The 21,448-nt window shown below is 38.4% G+C and overlaps 1 protein-coding gene across 1 annotated transcript in view; it reads left to right on the forward strand.

Moving 5' to 3' along the window:
* Positions 1-21,448, forward strand: part of naaladl2 (N-acetylated alpha-linked acidic dipeptidase like 2) — a gene marked incomplete at its 3' end in the record, with an annotated part of 289,380 nt that overhangs the window by 197,051 nt on the left and 70,881 nt on the right. The window contains exon 10 of the mRNA XM_084394580.1: positions 9,745-9,891. Coding sequence (XP_084250706.1) covers positions 9,745-9,891 — 147 coding nt within the window. The remainder of the gene's footprint in view (positions 1-9,744; positions 9,892-21,448) is intronic.

Below are 21,448 nucleotides of genomic sequence, written 5' to 3' on the forward strand. Positions count from 1 at the left end.
TCCTCCTGCATCGACCGAGAGCTGCTGATCTCACTTGAATTTATCTCCCAGTATAGCCAATCACACACACACACACACATAAACAGGAACAGAAGGCAAGGCCACCGAGGGTGGACTCTTCTGTGACAATCATGTGGCAGGACCGAATGCGCAGTTGCCCCCAGCAGTCCATTGGGCTGTAACTCTTCATCCTGTGGTGCCACGGTTCTGTCACTCAACACTTCATAAAAACCTGGTCGGGTCCCCAGCACAATAACATCATCCACCATTCTCTAGATTAGACCCTTTTCACTGGGATTTCATCAAGATAATGCATGTTTTGTGTGCGTGCCATGACACGCTAATTGCAAGCCATTAGTGAAATCATTTGGCAAGCTTCAGAGGAAGGCGTCTTATGCATACAATCTTAGATTTCTGTAACAGTGAGTTCATTGTTACCCCACTCTGTTCAACACAAATAGGGCTTTCTGTTACCCACAATTTATCTTCCTGTATTTGTTTTTTGAATGAAAGGAAGATAGATTACTCTTTTTGTGATTAATGGACATCGTTTTTTTATTATTATTATTGCTTACACACTAAAAGTGGTATTTGAGGCCCACTCAGTGAAACCATTCACACCTAATACACCAAAACTACAAGCACATTATCTGCTTTATACTCAGTTTGAAATTGAAAAACAAAACTTTGTGAAAAATGCTAAACAGTTCTCTACATTATACACTCTTTCAAAACTATGAATGCTCTTGTGTTTCATTTGGAAAACACTGCCATATAAATGCCACACTCATTTACCGATTACCTACACCCAATGAGCATGTGTGAAATCACTTATACCTAATTTGTTCACTTAGAAATCAATACTCTGTGTTTTGAGAATGAAATGATTTCTATCCCCTTGCATTTCTGTTTATTTTGTAAATATATAGTGAATATGCATACAAGTCAAGTCACCTTTATTTCTGTAGTGCTTTATACAACATCAGAGTTTCAAAGCAGCTTCACAATAGTAACAAATTCAAATTCTGCTGTAAATCAGCTCTCTAACAAGCCATAGGGCCCTATTTTAACGATCTAAGCGCAGGGCGCAAGTGCACTTAGGGCGTGTCCGAATACACTTTTGCTAGTTAAACGACAGGAAAAATGGTCACAGGCCAGGCGCATGGTCTAAAAGGGTTGTCCCTATTTTCTTAATGAGTAATGGGTGTGTTTTGGGCTTTACGTGCAATAAACCAAATCAGAGTCTTATCTCCCATTCCCGTTGCGCTCGCGCATCGCTATTTTTCTATTTTCGAGTATACGCGCGTTGTGGACTCGCCTATAGGTGCGCATTACTAACGCGCTCTTTAAATAACAAAAAAAATATTGCGCCATTGACTTTAGACCAAATTTCAGTTGGTCAATGGCGCAGTCTATTTCAGTTACCTCAAAATAGCAATGCGCCAACAATGCGCCTAAACACACCTCATTTTCAGACCAGCACGCCCATGGGTGCACAAATGGGCGCAAATGCATTTGCTATTTAAACAACGTGGCGCAGGATGTGAAAATGATAACTGCGTTAGACTGAAACTAGCAAAAAACACTTGTGTCGCGCTTGGCGCTGCATTGCGCCAGGTGTAAGATAGGGCCCATAGTGTCATTATTCAGCTCATGTCTGTTAAGTGTTGATTCAGTTCAGTTCAATAGCTGTAAAGTTCATCAATTGTGCATACATACTGTATATACAGTGTATCTGTGCATGCTCGTGTGAGTGCTATGACCGACTCCTTTACACTCCACTGCACACTGAACATGCAATAGACAGAAGATAGTAGTGTTTTGCATTTGTCATATCCGTGTGTAGTTTGGTGTGTATATGGGTAAAATCATTTGATGGATTGTGTGTAGAGTTAAATAAAACAGCAGTTTTAGAAGAGTGTTTTTGCAAGTGTTTTTGCAAGAGATGTGCAATGTTTTAATGTAGAGTCTGTGTGTAGAGTTTCGAGAAAAGGAGCCATAGTTTCAGAAATTAAGTAAGCAATAAAAAAATAAAAAAATTGCTAAAATTAACACTATAAATTAATATAAATTTCCTTGTCATTTGAGGAGTAACATATAGATTATAAAATAAAATGTTAGTAATACGTATGTAACTGTCCGTCACTTATTTACTGTATTTGCCAAACAACTTGTTGTGGTGGGTTTCAGATTCCACAACAGCTTTGGCCCCTTTTGATGCATCATCAACATTGTTCAGCATTCTCATTGGTTTGCTGGCATATGGGTGATTTCATGCCCAAGGAAAGCTGTTGCTGACAGATCTCGATCACCACAAATCATGTCGTATTTGATACAAAACTAACTAGACTAAATTAAATTTGGAAAAAAGAGTCATAACTGAAACGATTTTTGTAGTATCACATAATAGCATTTCAGTCATGACAACTCTCGGGATAATTTATAAAACATTAACGGAAATTAAATGTACATAGGTTTGGTTTTGGCGGACTAAATCTGCTACGCTGCTGCTGGAGCTAAGGTTGCTGCTACAGAGCAAGTATGACTTGCTTCTGCTAAATGCTCGGAGCATAAATTAAAGGAAACATGTTGCTGCTGCTAGAGAGAGGGAAACCCCCCTGAAGCAGATCTAGGCAGGTGGTGCTGGGGAGGTGGAGGGCTAGAAAGAGAACTCTCTTAGCGCGCAGGGACAGTGCATTTGTTTGGATGCGTTGAGGTTATATATAGGGACATAGAAATGAATATATGAAATCGATTGGCTCGGAACATAACATTTGAATGAACCAATCCGAACGCGGATAGTTTCATAGTTGAACTATTCATATGTGTTTGTATATATACATATATTATATATACGTATACATACTGTGATTCTTTTCAAGTCTACGACAGCATGATGAGCATTGCAAAAAGTATCTCAAATTATTGAACATCTGGAAGCCTGTCTCGACTTCACAGTATGACTGGTCGAGTTCTACCAATAACTCTGAGGTATAGTACTCACAAATATAGTTAGTTGAAGTCTGAACATTTCGCTTGCATTCCAATCGTGTCTTTTATGTTTTAGCACCTTTTTTTTAGTAGTTTGAGAAACAGAGTTTGGGAGCAAAGCAGTGATTGCACACTCCCATTTTGCCACTGGCAGAAACATAACATTTCTTTCATGTAAGAGTTTCACTTTAATGTCTAACTTCACTTAAACACAATCCAGTGCCCATTTCACAGTCATAAAAAGGAGCTCCTGCCCTCTTTGTCTCTTATATGTGTTGCAAGCGCTAAACACTAAAATGTAGTCATTAAACCATGGGGTTTTTCCTCGCAGAATGAAATGAAATTACTGTACTTCTGTAGTAAATGCAGCTCACATTGTGTTATATCAGTCATGCATTCACTCAGATTTGATTGCCTACGTTCACTGTAATCATGACTGTGCAAAAAAAAATAAAAATAAAGATATGTTTTACTTCTATAATGAGTTTTGTAGCAATTTGTGGACCATTTTCCAGCCAAATGCATTGCATTCGAAACGCCACAGTGCCTTTCACTAGATTAAGTAATTTACTTGCATTAACCATCTTAGATTTGTGCTTAACCACACAGAGATCTCATCGATTGAATAAAGAGCACAGCACAGGTGATCACAGATGTTGGAGAGCATTCATCACCATAGCATGTGCGGCAGGGCTCTTCTCCCACACCGGAGGCCACCATGTGATTTCAGGCGCTCCATTCCTGTATTAGTGATGCTGTCTGCACAAGCACATGGTTTATCACTTCAGCTGGCAATCAATTAGTTCCCAATCAATAGCCTCTCACTGGCCAACAGGCAACAAATTAGCGGCCTCTCTCCTCGCACTACACTTGTTTATCCCATGAACTTGTTTTTCATCGGGAATCTAACCTGCTCCGCTGGCAGCGAAAGCTCAAAGTTTTACCACGTGTATCCAGGTGTTTAAGTAAACAAATATTTTATGAGGAAAAACATTTAAGCCTTTTCAGTACTAGACAAATGTATGTTTGTGTGTTAAAAAAGGGTCACTTAGAGGGAGGCACAAAAACAGAGTACACGCTAAAAGCTGTTAATTACTGGTATTCATTTAGAAAGCAGTGATGTCCATTTCTGTCTTTTGAAGTTAATGACTAGTTGCTGTACAAAAGGAGAAACTGAGCTCCGTAGCATCAGGATTTTATTTCAAAAGTTCTTATTCAGTGGCGGTGTTTCACGAAATCCTGGGATATGGCAATTCCCCCTGGCCATGCAACAAAGACATTCCCAAGTAACCACATTATATCTAAACAAAATGTGTAAAAAAATCCACCATACTAAAAGAGTCCACAACATGCATGTCCACGACAATTTTGGGACCTTTAAAAGGTGTGTTTAAAGTTTATTTGTGTTCTTTAAGGTCCAAAGTTTTCGCACGTAAAAAAAATGAATACGACCTCACGTTGTGTCAATCACGTTTACACACTGTATCCAAAACTTTCGTCCGTAAGAAAAATCGGTTAATTCAAGTGCTGAATTAATACTCACACAGGTCAGTTTATTAGACAAATGAAACTTGTGAGGTAACGCAGTGCTGTTTTACTTGCTCTTCACTATCATACTAAACTGCATTTGAGTGTGTTGAAAGTTATAGGGCCCTATCTTGCACCCAGCGCAATTGACTTTGTTCACCGATGCATGTATCATTCCTATTTTGCACCCGCGCACAGCGGACTTTTCCCTCCACAGATGCACATCGGTTAACTAAGAAATACACTTGCGCTCCCGGGGGCGGTTGAGCGAAAAAAGGAGGCGTGTTCTGGCGCAAACGTTCCCTCATGCTATTTTGCAGGTTTAGAAAACAATTGCGCCACTGACCGAAAAAACCTAGTTTAAAGTCAGTGGCGCGTTGCGCATGTTATTCATATGCTATTTTAAGGGCGCATGCCTGGCCATAATCAATGTAGCGTGTGCACAACGCGCATACACTTTGATTCTCTCATCTACACAGAAGCAGCAGTTGCAAATCATACATTATTACGATAGATAGATAGATAGATAGATACTGTAGACAGACAGACAGACAGACAGACAGACAGACAGACAGACAGACAGATAGATAGATAGATAGATAGATAGATAGATAGATAGATAGATAGACAGACAGACAGACAGACAGACAGACAGACAGACAGTTTATTATAAAAGCATATATCTAGCTTACACATTTACCCAAATTATCATACGCCTGTTTAACCGAAGTTAATTTGGGTGTGTTTCTCCATCCCCAACGTCACTTCTCTGTGTTTTACGGCCCTGACGAGAACGTCGGTCTCCTCGGCTGTGAACCGCTCCTGGCGTGCGCCTGGCAAATCCGCCGTTATAATAGGAATCCGCTATAGAACAAGCGCGCCTGCTCTTAAAGGGAATGTGAGATGATGCTCTGATTGGTTTATTTCACGTTACGCCCAAACCACACCTATAAGTAATGTAGCTACTTCAGACCAACCCATTTTAGATTTGCGTTGGGCGCAAGAGTCATTTATCCCGCCGGTATAATAGCAACAGCGCCCGAGATCTGCCCACAAAGTTACTTGCGTTTCGCGCTTGATACTTGCGTTACAGACCGTTAAAATAGGGCCCGCTATGTTATTCTATGTGTTAGTTTGTCTGTATGAGACTAGCAGTAAGCTAGATCAACATTAGAATAACATACTGATCATATTCTAACATTTCATCATGTTGAGCTATTTAACATTGATTCGTTTTATGTACATTTGCTCACCTCTACATTTGCGCGTCTCTATCAAGTCGAAGTCTGTCGCGGACGTGGAGCTCTCGGCATTTCGAAAACGCCACGCTGATATCGAACCTCGTTTTATTTCTCCTTTTGTCCATGGTTACCATGGCAGTACGAGCGGAAACCAGGGACAACGCGAACATTACGTCATTGACAGGCGACAAGTGAACAGGGACGAGCCATTATTTTAAATTGGAATTTCTCTGAAATTAAAAATCTTTGGGAACTTTTGGGATATTGTAAGTTCACACCTAGAGGAAATATATCACACTGTGCAAGTGATTTTTGGATATTTTATTACAAAATTCGTATATATTGTACCTTTAAGTGACTTTTGTACGTTGACAGCTAATCCAAAAAGACATGTTATGCAATTAACTGCGAGTGCGCAACAACAGTGTTCCAAACTGGAAGTCAAATCTTGATTTATTCACAGAGAAAATTAAATTTATATATAAATTAATAAATATAATTAATAATAGGAATTCTTTTATGCAATAATGTATACATTCTGGCTTGAGCATTGACGGTGGGTGTGATTGTGTTTTTATATGGTCATGTAAAATCTGCCATGTGATTTCTACAGTTTAAAAAAAAAAAAAAATGTAATTGACAAAACACAGGTAAAGAACTACACTACCCACAATCCTGAATCCAATCAAGAGAAGTCACCGTTAAGATCGTACAGCAGCGCCCATCATGAGAAACCTCCCATATTCCTATGAATTATCCCTAGAAACCTACCAATGTTCAGATCTGTTCTTCTAAAAAAATATTTGGATTATCTTTAATGAGCATTCTCATGAGCTGTTTTTCCCCCTGTTTTGTCCCCCTGAATGCCAGGGTATGGCAACCACCATATTTGAACACCACCCTGGTCTTATTTATGTGTAATTGCCACTGCAGATACTTTCAGACGATCTCAGTATTATTGTTTCAATTTAAATCGGATGCATTAGGCAAGAAAGTTGCTCATCCATTTGTCTTTCCTCTCACTTTAAAAAGCTCCAGTGCGCCACCATCTGTGCAGCAACTGCAAACCTCTCACATTATCCACAGTGACACCCATCTTGTTGTTTTTTCTTAAATAATCTCAGTCTTATTCATCTATTTTGTCTCTTCTTTTTATAAATGTATCAGCAGTTCCAATTCCACTTCTCTGCAAATGTAATTTCCAAAGGTCACCTTCTCTGAGAATAAATTATCTCCACAATGCAAGGTCATTCTCCATCTTTCAGAACGAGATAACAGTTTTGTTCACATATTTGCCCCTCCCTCCCTCTCTCTCTCTCTCTCTCTCTCTCTCTCTCTCTTTTTCTTCTTCACACAGCATTCTCTCTGTCCGCTGTCATTTTATCTTCGTACTGTGAGAAAATTCAGTTTGATGGCATGTTTTGTCAAATACAAATATTCATTTTGCAGCTGTGCAATTATCTCAGGTTCCTCTTACTCTATGCAGTGATATTGCCATTCATTGATTCAGAAAAAAAGAACAGCTTTAGCACACAGCCTCTAACTAAAATAACTGTATACAGTGAATAGTGGGAAACATTTAGGAAAGTGTCTAGCCATTCTAGGTGTTATGGACTATGGACAATTTTATTACATTTATAAAATAAACTCTCATAAAACACTTGCGTTATTTTAATTTATCCAAAAATTATGACCAGCAGTGTACATCTGGAGAATTCTATATAGACAGTTTATGTGAAGACACGTAATTTTTCAATAATAATAATAATATCATATAATAATCAGTTGTATTATTTATTTATTTTTACAAAGTTATAAGCTTAAAATAAATGAAGGCATGGTAAGAACAATTGTCTTCATAAAACGAAATGTTTAAATTGAAATTAAATTGCCCTGAAATGCTTGGACAAAAGCCTGTTGTTGAAGAAACACGGTCTATGCCTCTGATCTTTCTCAAATTATTGTGCACATGTACAATCTTTCTTTTTGCTACCTTTGATCATGTGTGGGTGGCATGTAATAGGATGTGGACGTTCTCAGTCATGGGGTCACAGTGATCACAATGGCATGGTAAAAGCCTGCTCATTTGCTAATGGTCTTTAGGCAATGCTGTTTGTTTCACATCAGCTGAGTGGACGAGCAGCTTCATTTGCTGTGGCTGTCTGCCAGTGCATCTCTCTCTCTCCTCACTTACCCACAGGTCTATTCAAGCTCAAATATATAAACAATGATTTTGCCATCTCGTTATCATTGCAGACAGAGAAATTAAATATTGATTCTCCTCACGGGGAAAAGGAATTGCAGTGCAGAAATTACCTATTCACCCACTTTCTCGCCGCTCCCAAGCTGTTTGCTGTCACATTTTACCTCAGGAATTTGTGGCTAATTTTGACTTTAATGACTTTTGCTGCCTATGAAGATGAAGGAGTCCACTTTTTTCAGAATGAAGCACCGAATGTTACAGTAATCCATGCACAGCGCAAAAATAGGCACACAAGGGAGAATAATGTGCTAGGGCAGGTATAATTATTGTGCAAATCATTTTGCCACATAATTAATATTAATGAGTCTAGCTGATAATGCATTTTATTATGTTCCCCACCTACTTTTCAGGCCACTATGTTCCTGTGGACCTAATCATGTATGAGTTTAGTCAGGCACACTAACTATTTACAAGAACATACAACTATAACAATCATAAGGTGCATCATATTATCTACATCTTCATCTCATTCTTATTTTTTTAACAATAGCAATATGTGAGAACAATATTATTGGCATTATTGGGTTTGTTCTCTTGTATATATTTGTGTTTGTTTGTTTGTTTTTGGTTGGTTGAACATTAATGAGGCATGCTAAACTGATGGGTAAAGCTCCTAAATATATATATATATATATATATATATAATTCTTTTTGTTTTTTTGTCTAAGAAGTAGTTTTTTCTTTGTAATATGTATAACACACATAATTGAATATAATTATAGAGTTAAACTATGTCAAACAAATCTATTCTGGATACAATTTTTGTTTGTCTGTGTGTTAAATAAGTTGTGTTTTGAAGCATGTAACAAAATCGTTTTTTGTTCCTCAGCGGTAGACACTGTAAGTCCAGCAGCTACTGTTGTATGTTTTTCAGGGCCTGTCTGATATGAATTACTCTGATGACTGTTTTTGGTCACAGTTGATTTTGTAACACTGCAGCCTGTATTTTCCCTTCCATTATGCTTTCAAACTGTGTTTGTATAGATTTACATTGATTTTGGCTCTGTCAGTCATCATTTGCACTTGTTTGAGGTTTACGTGGCTGCATGTATTTCTGTGAACGTTGACAAACAGTAATATATATACTGTAGCTCATGTCAGTTGCTGTACAACAGAACAGAATCTGTTCATTTAGCAGTAGTTTTGCGATCAATACAGTTTAATCTGTAGGTCATTAAATAGCCAAGGGCCAGTTTCAACCAAAACAGATTAATCCTAAACCATCACTCAATGAGAAATCAATATCAGTTTAGGATTTAGGCAGGGCTTTAGTGATGCGCAATTATATGCAACTACAAATTAGATTTAAAAGCACATTATTATTGTTGCGTTGAAACAAGAACATCCTACAGGTGGGATGCTGAGCTATTAAATAAAAAGCATATTTAGAATACCGTAATACTCATGTTTTGTGCACATCATATATTAAAAATACTCAAACACATTCAAATCACACGCCAGTGAAAAATACTTTTCAATCCCATTCATGTCCCATCACAATATATATCTTATAGTGATACTTGTTTAAAAAAATGCATTCCTCACATATCATTCTATAACATACTTCATTGCTGTATTTATCTCTGTATAAATCATTGTAGAAGGTTTACTGGAGTCATTCTGGTCACTATAGTAATATAGTAGGCAACATGATCGCATTGTAGATTGCTGTAAATCCTCACAAATTCAAATTGTTACCATGCATGTGTGTTTATCTTTCAGAGACATTCGATGAGTTGCAGTAGAGGAGGTGGTTGTCCTGGTCCGAATGTCAGCTCACTGCAGACACCTGGAGATACCAGCTTTTTCTCTAACCAGCTTGCTGTCCCCACAGTGGAGTTCACATACTCAGAGTTCCCTAAAATAGAGGTACATACACATGCACATGCAAATGTGTGCAATATAAGCACATTGATAATCCAGTCATTCATTAAATTCACTGTAAGTTCAGATGACGTTAACAATGAGCAACCATTCCCTGCACAAGTGTCCTCAGATAGGGAAAATGTTTTCAAGAGGCTGACAAATAATAGCCTAATACGTTTCAAATGCTCAAAATTTTCACATACACGAGCACTAGCTTTAGACACCAAGAGGAGATGTATTTTAGATTTTATGTCTTGATATTTTATCATATAATGTGATTCATATCATATATTTAAATATGATGATTTCATGATAAATATAGTATGGCGATTATCTCAGACATCCAATGTAATAAATTATGTTGAGTATTTGAATCTAACCATGTCATCAATTGGAAAAGTCAGCCAGTTTTTTATTATCACATTAAACATTGTGCCTTTAGCCCTAACAGTAGAGAAGTGCTTTTTACCCCAAATACCATACTTTTACAGATTCTTTAGTATGTATGTCGTAATGTATGGTAAATTTACCATTCTCATTAGCTACATAAACCTGTAACATAAAAAAAAACAAAAAAAACATTGAGTATCATATCAACTTCATGTCAAGGATCAGCCAAATACCCACTCGCATAGTGAAATGTGGATGTTTAGAAATGTTTTTGTGCCATATTATAGAGTAAAAAGTTTGGAGTGAAATGGGCCTTTACCACTGTGTGCTTTTTGCCACATTTACCCTATAAGAAAAAAAAAAAAAAAAAAAAAAAACGGAAAAATCAGTTTTGAAACCATATTGTTTTATCTGTATGTATACAGTGGTGCAATTATTGCTTTTGACTTGAGCGATCCAGTCCAATTGGATCACTTTAAAATTGAAACCGGTTTCACTCAGGCATCTATCCGGAGTTAGCAAGCATTCCCAGAGACCTGCAAGAGGCCTGACCCTAATGTTTTCCTACACTTCAGTGTGGATTCTTTGGTTTAGCACAGGCTGTCACATCGTTCCCCTGCACCCTCTTTGCCTCATTATGATACGTGAGGAGCAGTTTCCTGTCACATAAAATTACGTTCCATGTTCCTCTGTCACACGGAAGCACGGTCAAACCCCAGGACTCCTTTACAAGCGGAATCAATGTTGCGTTCCATCTGCCACGGCCCTGATGTCTTATCCGTTATGTCTTTTCAGATGTCACATGCGAGTGTATCCCAGGAGAAACAAGCTCTCTCTTCCTTTAAAATAAACACTCAGGAAGCTTGTCTACTCAAATTGCATACATATGTCCCCTCACTTTTTCATTGTACTTCATCTTAAATGTTTTTATGGTGCATTTTGTACTTCCTCACCACAATGGAGATGTAAGAGTTAAACATTTCACACACAAAGTGACTCTTTTCCTCTCTCTGGACAGTACATCTTTCAGGCTCTGTCTCACGCTGTGGTGGTTGACACTTTCTGCATGCTGACTTGTACATCTGTCTCATCCAGCACACATGCCTGGCTAAGCATTTGCAGTGCAATGCTGGTGTGCTTTAAACTGTGAATGTAACCTTTTCTTGGCATTCAAGCCATCAGGCTGCATTAGCACTGGGGGTGGCTGGTGTGTTTTGGAACAACACGGTCTGTGCTGTGACATCCAGCTCCCAGCATCCCTACTTCTGCTCTGTGTCGTGTGCCTCCGCCCCAGGATCCGTCGCTCTCCCTGCTAGCAAGATCAAAATGACGTGTGGGCCTTCATATGCTAACTATACTCGCAGTGCCCGTGAAAAGAAAAATACTCTTTAATGTCAGTTAACTTAAATGTAAGTGAAACCAGGGTCATTATAGTGCAAAACACATAGAACAAAATTGTTAGACTTTAAAATGAAAATGAAAACGGAAAATACTAAAATAAAAACTAATTCAAAATATTTTAAGAAACTATAATAGAATCTCAATTTTGCTAAAATAACGCAGAGTTAAACATCTCTAAGGTGAACTGAATTACTATAAGAAAATTTAAATAACTTATTTCAAAAGTATTCACCCTCCTTAACACTAGAACTACCAAGGCAGTCATTTTGACCGTTTTTAAATTTTACAGTGTAATAACTTTGTTAAAATAAAATCAATGTGGCTGTAAGACTCTGACTTTTCCTAAATATGTGTATATTTTATTAAAATCACAAAACTGACTATTTCTACCTAGAATGGCCATTGCGGTCATTTTGACCACACGCATTATAGATATCATAAGTCCGCTACATTTCCCGCCATTGAGAGCAGGAGCAGCAGCAGATGGAGAGAAGAAGGCAGTGCTAAGTAAGGAGGAACTGCAAAAAAAATAAAACCAAGGAGACATGTGCCAAATGTCACAAAGTAGTGTGTGGGAGCTGCACACGAAAGGCGGTGTTTACCTGTGTGGACTGTGCGTAAGTGTCAGTGAATGATGCGGGGTGTTTGCGCCGTTCAAATGAGCCCACTTGGAGGAAAACGTGTTAATCTGATCACTGAAACTAATCGTTCTAAAGCAGTTCGTTTTCTTGTTTAGCTAATGTTCATGTTTTTTCTTAGCCTGTTTTTGTGTGTACTGTATTGTGCTGCATACGTGTCCATGAAAGTTTTTACAATGTATTCAAATGTGTATAGGTAGTGTTTTTGTTATTGTATATGTTATAAGTTATTGTATCACAAGATTTGTTTTTATTGTACAAAGAATATATTTATCAATTAGGCTGGGAAATACATTTTCACATTCATTTGAATTTAAATGTTGTGTCCTGATCTTTATTATCACCTATCGTAACATTGCAGATCCATTTATTTGTAGATTTTGTATTGATTATTGAACCTATTTACAAACATGGCTGTACTAAACGGTATAAAGCTTTGACGTGTCCTACCTTTTTTTGCATGTCTATTCACGTGGTGAGTGCGATAAAAAAAAAAAAAAAAATGTACGCAAAACTTTCCTCACATAGAGAGGCAGCACCTGTCGGGGCAATCTTTCTTTTGTGCTTGTTTTAAGGGCGATGAATTAAAAGCTTAATTGGAAAACTTGTAAAAAATCAGTACGGCCATATGACCGTCAAAGTACGAACGGTCAGAATGACCACAACTATCTCATGACCAATTCGTACGAATTCGTACGAGTGATAAAAAGGTGGCTAATTCGTATGAATTCGTACGACCTCACTCGTACAAATTTGTATGATTTGTCTAAACCCACGTGATGGCTAGGTTTAGGGGCGGGGTCAGGGGTAGGTCATTCGTATGAATTCATACGAATTGGGCAATTTGTAAAATATGTACGATTTAGCAAAAATCGTACAAATTTTTACTCGTATGAATCCGTACGAATTAGCCACCTCGTTGAATTGTTACGAATTGCCGTGAGATCAGGTTGGAATGACCACTATGGTCACTCTAGTAGTTATGGAATTCCGGTAGTTCTAGTGTTAAAGTGTATGTATATATATATATATATATATATATACACTTGTTTACACTTGTCGTCATGGTTATTCATTGTATCATTGATTATCACTCACCTGTTCCTCATTTAGTTAATTCAGTTTTGTGCAGGGGTGGAGCTAGGGATTGGCCAGGGCCACAGCCACCATTGACCAAAGCCTGGCCACCCCGCTCACAAATTTGCTGTTTCTGTGTTTTTTTATCTTGACCTAAATTTCGTTTATTTAGAACTTTATGACCTCTTTACGGCCTCTATCTCTTTACGACCACAACGTAAAGAGGAGACTTTTCTGGTGCGCATGCAAACTTCACCTCAGTGCCAGGTGCAAATCAAACAAGAGAGTGAAAAAAAAAAAAAAAAAAAAAAAAACAGAGGGAGACTCAGTGTCCGGCAAACAGTAGATATACGAATCGCTGAACAGTTGTGTAAATACAACATGATTAAATGTGGAGATGATTAAAGCAGTGTCAAAAAGGTTTTTTTTAAATCATGTATTTGTTCTATACAGAATACGTCACATTTATGAACGTCACCCTCAAATGTATCTGACATCTGTAAATGAGCTCACAAAATAAGGCACAAATTAAATGTAAGTTTTATATGTAATTTAATGGACAAATAAATGTGGTGAGTCCTGTTCATTTGTACTCGAAAACGGGGACCATGTTGCGTTAGTTTGCAGAGTACAAATGGAAATTGATCGCATTTAATTATGTATAAAATTACAGATTTTACAATCTTGCATTTGTTTAATGTGCTATCGTATTCACATTGTTGCACATGGGGATTTAAAAGAATGCATATTCTTTTTCCTTTGTAATGAGTTAAAGTATGATAGAATTGTTGCAATTAATTTAGTTTGGCAACTAATTGAATGTTTAACATTCATAGTTTAATTTTTCAGGTGCAAGTATTTGAAACATATCTTACAGTCTAGGATTAAGAAAAAATTGTCAAATTCACTCAGTATTGTTGGAAATTGGACGGAAATGATCAAAGTTACTTGATCTATTCCACCACTACCTCAATTACATTTATGTAGAATTAATTGTATTCAGTTTTGTTGTAGGCACTAAAACAGTCTAGTATTTTACAGTCAAACTCAATTTTATGTTTGAATAATGAACATTTCTTTGCCACCCCATGCTGCTATGAATATATCCTGGCTCTGCCACTGTTCTTGTGTATATATGGCCTCAGTTTCAGTACCTCGTTGTCTAGTGTCGTCTATACATAGCACATTTGTTAATTTTGTTGTCTCCTTTGGATTGCTCTCTTTTGTTTGTTAAATAAAGTCTATGCTTCTAAATAGATCCGTTTCGCCTCACCTCACCTCGTCTTCATCCTCAGCCAATTCGTCACAGAACATCAGAACGCCGAAAGGATAAGTAATTTATCGCCCTTTATCATTTTTTAACGATGAAACTTTGAAATCATTATACTGGGTTGGAGTGAATTATTATAGCCCTTTAGATCTACCCGATATGAATGAAGGAACGTGGAGGGAAGCTATTCTCTGGTGTCTGGAATGTTCTCACCCCCTGCTGATTTCGTCAGTCACGACCACCGCAGATTTTTCTGATGACTTCCAGTGCTCAAGACCTTCCTCCTCTGCTGGTTACATCCAGCTTCAAGTCTTCTTCGTCACTGCTGGTTACGCCCAGCTCCATGTCTTATTTGTCGCCGCTGTTTACACCCAGCCTCAGGTCTTCTTAGTCACCACGGTTCTGCCCAGCTACAAGTCTTCGTCTTCATTGATGTTTCAGACTACCCTCAAGTGTTTTTTGTCGCTGATGGTTCCGCCCAGCCTCCCATTCTCTCCTCCGCTAAGTAAGCCATCCAGTTCCTCAGTGTCGGCTTTGTTCGTCCCATTTAGCTCCTTGATTCCTCCTCCTCCATTAATTCTGCCCAGTGCAACCCCCTCGAGCCTCCTGGTGTCCAGCATTGCCTTGGTGTGATGATCCCCTGGCTCCACCTCGGGCCTCCGAGCCCATTACTCCACCTCAGCCCGTCGACCAGTCGGCTCCACCTTGGCTCCTCCCTTCTCTGCATCCACCTGGGACTGTCGTCTCCCAGCTCCACCAGGCTCCCTTGTCTCTCCGGCTCAACCTTGGACAATCCAGTCATTGCTCTACCTCCACCACAGACTTCCAGGCCCTTGGCTGCACCTCGTTCCTCCACCCATTCGGCTCTGTCGGGCTCCTCAGTCCTCACTCACACCAGCTCTGCCTCATTCCTCCTGCACCCTGACTCCACCTCAGGCGCTCATCACCGCGGCTCCTCCACCCTGGTGGTCTCCTGCTCCATCTGTTCCACCTTGGGGGTCTCCAGTTCCATCTGCTCCGCTCTGGGGGTCTCAAGCTCCACCTGCTCCGCACTGGTGGTCTCCTGCGCTGTCTGCCTTGCCCTGGTGAACTCTTCTTTCGCTGGTCCAGACTTTCACCTTCATTCTATGGAGACGTTATGGCATAATGTCACAATCTGTTTAATTTTCAAGGACTTTTAGTTTGTTTTCAACATTTCCTGTATTTCCCTTGTGTTTAAGCTTGTTGCAATGGTTATTCATTTTATCATTGAGTATCACACACCCAGGGGCGGAGCTACGTGGTGGCCGGGGGGGGCGGAGCTACGTGGTGGCCGGGGGGGCCACGGCCACCACTGGTCAAGGCTCGGCCCCCCTGCCGGCCCCCCCAAACTCATGGCCCCACCCCCAGTCTGAGGAGGGGGAAAATAAATTTAATTTAAAGAAAAAAACCCTCCTGAGTTTAAATAAATACTCATAAATAAATACTCGACCCCCGCCGGATTATCAATAAGACATAATGGGCCCTATCTTGCACCCAGCGCAATTGACTTTGTACACTGACGCATGTATCATTCCTATTTTGCACCCGCGCAAAGCGGACTTTTCCCTCCACAGACGCACGTCGGTTAACTAGCAAATACACTTGCGCTCCCCGGGGCGGTTCAGCGCAAAGAGGAGGCGTGTTTCGGCGCAAACGTTCCCTCATGCTATTTTGCAGGTTTAGAAAACAATTCCGCCAGTGACCAGGAAAAACCTAGTCTAAAGTCAGTGGCGCGTTGCGCATGTTATTCATGGTATTTTAAGGGCGCATGCTTGGCCATAATCAATGTAGCGTGTGCACAACGCGCATTACAATTTGATGCTCTCATCTACACAGAAGCAGCCGTTTTCATTTTTGCAAATCATACATTATTACTAGGAAAAATATTAGGTCTTGTAGGTCTTGATAAGCCTAGGGCTTCTACGTATCCCTTTTCGAACAGTGTGATTATTATGCAAAAAAAAAAAAAAAGGTTTTGTTTTTCTTGATTTTGTTTTATTTTTCTTGATGGCTATTTAATGTGTTGCTGTCTTTGGTTTAATTTATTTTTTAATTGTTCGAAATAAAGATTTCATTCATTTATTCATATTAATACACGAGGGAAATCATTGTTGTGTCCATGAAGATGTGAAAATAAAATAGGCATAAATCTAGCTTACACATTTAATCATACGCCCAAATTATCATACGCCTGTTTAACCGAAGCTAATTTGGGTGTGTTTGTTTCTCCATCCCCAACGTCACTTCTCTGTGTTTTACGGCCGTGACGAGGACGTCGGTCTCCTCGGCTGTGAACCGCTCCTGGCGCGCGCCTGGCAAATCCGCCGTTATAATAGGAATCCGCTTAGAAAAAGCGCGCCTGCTCTTAAAGGGAATGTGAGATGTCGCTCTGATTGGTTTATTTCACGTTACGCCCAAACCACACCTATGAATAATGAAGCTACTTCAGACCAACCCCTTTTAGATTTGCGTCGGGCGCAAGAGTCATTTATCCCACCGGGAAAATAGCAACAGCGCCGAGACCCGCCCACAAAGTTACTTGCGCTTTGCGCTTTGACACTTGCGTTTCAGATCGTTAAAATAGGGCCCTATTAGTGTCCATAAGGAAGTTCAATCCATTGTTTATGGCCTGACGAGCCGTGGGAAAACCGCTACTCTGAGTGAGTTTTAAAATAGTAGTTTTTGACAATCAAGTGCCACCCCAAATAAAAGACTGGCCCAAGCTGGCCCCCCCAGAAATAATGTCCTGGCTACGCCCCTGCACACACCCGTTTCTCATTTATTTCATTAGCTCATGTGTATTAAAGGTGTGTTTATGCCATGTCATAATTACCGCAATTACGTGATTTCAACTTGTAAAAAGTGCTCACGTCCTCGTAGAGCTCATAATTACAGCTTGTAAGATGGGAGATGTTTGAGATCTCCTATTTGTACCACGTTGCATATTCATTTATGCATTGATAGTGGTGCCATAGAAACGCATAATTCCTAGTCTGAGAACGTGAACAGCTCCGAATATAATGTCACGTGTTGTCATCTTGAGACTACGGTAATTGCAACATGGTTTCAGTTCCTTAATTGTTTGGTGTTGTCTGTGCATAGCACACTGTTATGTTGCCTTCTCATTTGCATTACTCTCTTTTGTTTTGTTAAATAAAGACTACGCTGATAAATAGATCCACTTCACCTCACCTTCATCCTCAGACAATCAGACAAGGGCGAAATATAGTCCTTTAGACATACCTGATACGAATGAAGGAATATGGAGACAAGACATTATCCTGTGTCTGGAATGTTTGCACCCCCTGTTGATTTAATCAATCACAACCGTTTTGTTTTCATTTATACCGTACATAAGAATATGTTATGTGTGTTAATATATTTAAATATATTAATATAATAAAATATAATTTCCATAATATTATTTTTGTATAATAAAGATCCTTGAAAACATGAAAACTTAATCAGGACATGAGTACTTTTTATAGACGCTGTATTGTTGATTAGATCATTTGTGTGATTTACCTGAAATAGCGGTGCATTTTTTTGATTGAACATCAGATAAATCCACACCAAGCAGAGTAAGGGAACTAAACTAGACCAATACAGATTATAGCGGAAATTACCATCTTCATAACTCAAACATTTTCACAAATCTCTTTGATTAACTTACTCTGGTCTTGGACACTAAAGATGGTAGTCTAATGCAGAGTGACAGATCTGGGAGTCTATCTCCACACATGCTAAAGCAACTCCCTCTCCAGATGGTCTTCATGTCTTGTTTCTGTCTCCAGCCCTGCGGCTGAGGGTTAAAACTGATCGCTAACTCCGAAATCTGCCTGACCATGCAAAAATCTGTCACCAGTTATTTGCTGGGAGCCTTCCCCTCCCAGAGTTACCATCCGGCTCTTGTCCTGGAAAGTCAGAGGTTTGTTGGCTGTGAACAGGCAGCATGTTCAAGTTTTTTGGCCCGAAGTGGTGTATTAGTGTCTGCACAACTAATCTAATTAGCAGTGTGAAACAGCGGCAGCTGGATGTGGTAGATCCGTAGGGTCTCTACGCTTCGAAATCATATGGCAGTTCCCTTTGCTAGCTAACTCTGCTCACAACTGACAGCTACGCTAGGCTTGCCTTAGCCTACACAAGCCTACCATCTGGTTTCTGCCGTTGGCTGTGACTGTCTGGAACAAAAATATTGGGCGTAACATGCATATAGTAAGGTCTCATCAACATGACATCTATATGTACCAGTAGTATCTAGGCTCTAAGATCAAGTCACATGCAATGAACAATTTATTATTTGCTTTTAAAGGCCTAAAAGTTGTTTTGTGGGGGTTGAAGAGATTACAGGTTAGGAGACATTAATTAACACTAGAGCTTTTTCCAAGACACTTAATTAAATGAAAATAAAACATTGTTGTAAATACTTCAAGTGAATGTAGGCAATACAACATTATAATGTACAGTATGAAAAATTGAGATTTAAGATTTGCTAAAGATTACATTTACAGTGTTGCACTTAAAAAGAAAGCTTTTTTTTCTTCTTCTTCTTTGTAATGAGTTAAAGTATGACAGAATTGTTGCAGTTAATTTTATTTTGGCAACTAATTGAATGTTTAACATTCATTGTTTAATTTATAACTTAATAGTGTTTTTAAATATTAAGAAAGATGACAGCAAAGGTATAGGGTAATATATCTGATCAAAAGTAACAGTTAAGACATTTATAATGTTACAAAATATTGCTATTACTGTTTTTTTTTTTTTTTTTTTTTACTTTGTATTCATCAAATAATCCAAAAAATAAAAATAAAATAAAAATAGGAATGGTTTCCAGAAAAATATTAAGCAGTGCAACTGGTTTCAACATAGATAAGAAATGTTTCTTTAGCAGCAAATCAGCATATTAGAATGATTTCTGAAGAATCATGCGACACTGAAGACTGGAGTAATGATGCTGAAAATGCAGCTTTGCCATTAGAGGAATAAATTCTGTTTTAAAATATATTTAAACAGAAAACAGTTATTTTAAATTGAAATAATATTTCACAATATTACTGTTTTCAATGTATTTTGGTCAAATAAATGCATCCTCATATACTGTATATAGTGCAATGCATAAGTGAATACACCCATGCTAAAGTTGACTAAAAAGAGGAATAAAAAATCATATTTTGGAAATTGAACTTAATGCCTTAATTAAAAAAAATTAGGAAAAATCCAACCTTTAAGGACACCAATTTTCTTTGTGAATGAATAATGTATCATAAATAAATAAATGTTCTTCCTTAAAATACATGGTGCATAAGTGAGTACACCCCTATGTTAAATTCCCATAGAGGCAGGCAGATTTTTATTTTTAAGTTTTTTTTTGTTTTTTTTTTTTAGGATACTATGCATCCTGATAAAGTTCCCTTGGCCTTTGGAATTAAAATAGCCCCACATCATCACATAGCCTTCACCATACCTAGAGATTGGCATGGGGTACTTTCCATAAGATCATCTCTCAATGCAAATCAAACTAGCTTTTAGGCTAACTGAAATAAAACCATGCCAATCTCTAGGTATGGTGAAGGCTATGTGATGATGTGGGGCTATTTCCAAAGGCCAAGGGAACTTTATCAGGATGCATAGTATCCTAAAAAATAAAATAAATAAAAAAATACTTAAAAATAAAAATCTGCCTGCCTCTATGGGAATTTAACATAGGGGTGTACTCACTTATGCACCATGTATTTTAAGGAAGAACATTTATTTATTTACGATACATTATTCATTCACAAAGAAAATTGGTGTCCTTAAAGGTTGGATTTTTCCTAATTTTTTAAATTAAGGCATTAAGTTCAATTTCCAAAATATGATTTTTTATTCCTCTTTTTAGTCAACTTTAGCATGGGTGTATTCACTTATGCATTGCACTGTATGTAAACAACCTTACCAACCCCAAACTTTTGAATGGTAGTGTATATAAACGTTATTTGTAAATACAGTTATCTGGATATAGTGACGAGATACAGTGTCTTTCAACATAGGTGTCTGGGAATTTTTTTTTTTGTACGGCCTGTCCTCATTTTCCACTAAGGTCCTGTCTTTATGGATGAGTACTCAGTCTGTCAGTGCAATCCTTTCAGTAATACCACAATTTTTTTCATTTGAAAGTGCTTTTCGTTCATTTTCTCCCTTTTCTAAATTGGCTGAAATGATGACAGTGATCTGCTGGCACGCATACAAAGGGGGACACCGATGTTTGAGAGGCTAGTTTGAGAGGAATCATTCTGTTATAGCTGAGAGAAAATAGTCCATCCGAAACTGTGTTGGCAATGTTGAATATTTCAAGTCACATTGAATGTTAAAAGTTCTTGTTGAATGTTAAATCTTTTGTCATTTGGTATGGTGCTTGAAAAGTGAGAACTTCTACTTTGTACATTGAACCTGACGCTTAAGTTGCTTAAACTACAAAATCTGAATGTAAACCTATTAGTTAGAATGTATTGCGATCTCATATGCAGATGTGTTAGCCTGTTGGTGTGCTCGTCAGGTGCTGTACACTGAGAAAGACAGATGTTGCATTAGTTTCTGCTAGAGCCAAGACTTCTGATGAGGAAAACTGCTCTTAGCTGGATGCTAATAGTTTTGGCATTTCAGTGTCCCAAGTGGAAATCTCAATTGTACATTTGTGTGTACATCTCCCTTTAAGTTAACTCTGCCTTATATCCAATGTAGCTAGGATCAATTTGCTCATTCATTTTTGTACATTTGAATA

This window comes from Rutilus rutilus (assembly GCF_951802725.1).
Source record: "Rutilus rutilus genome assembly, chromosome: 22".
In the NCBI taxonomy this organism is placed as follows: domain Eukaryota; kingdom Metazoa; phylum Chordata; class Actinopteri; order Cypriniformes; family Leuciscidae; genus Rutilus; species Rutilus rutilus.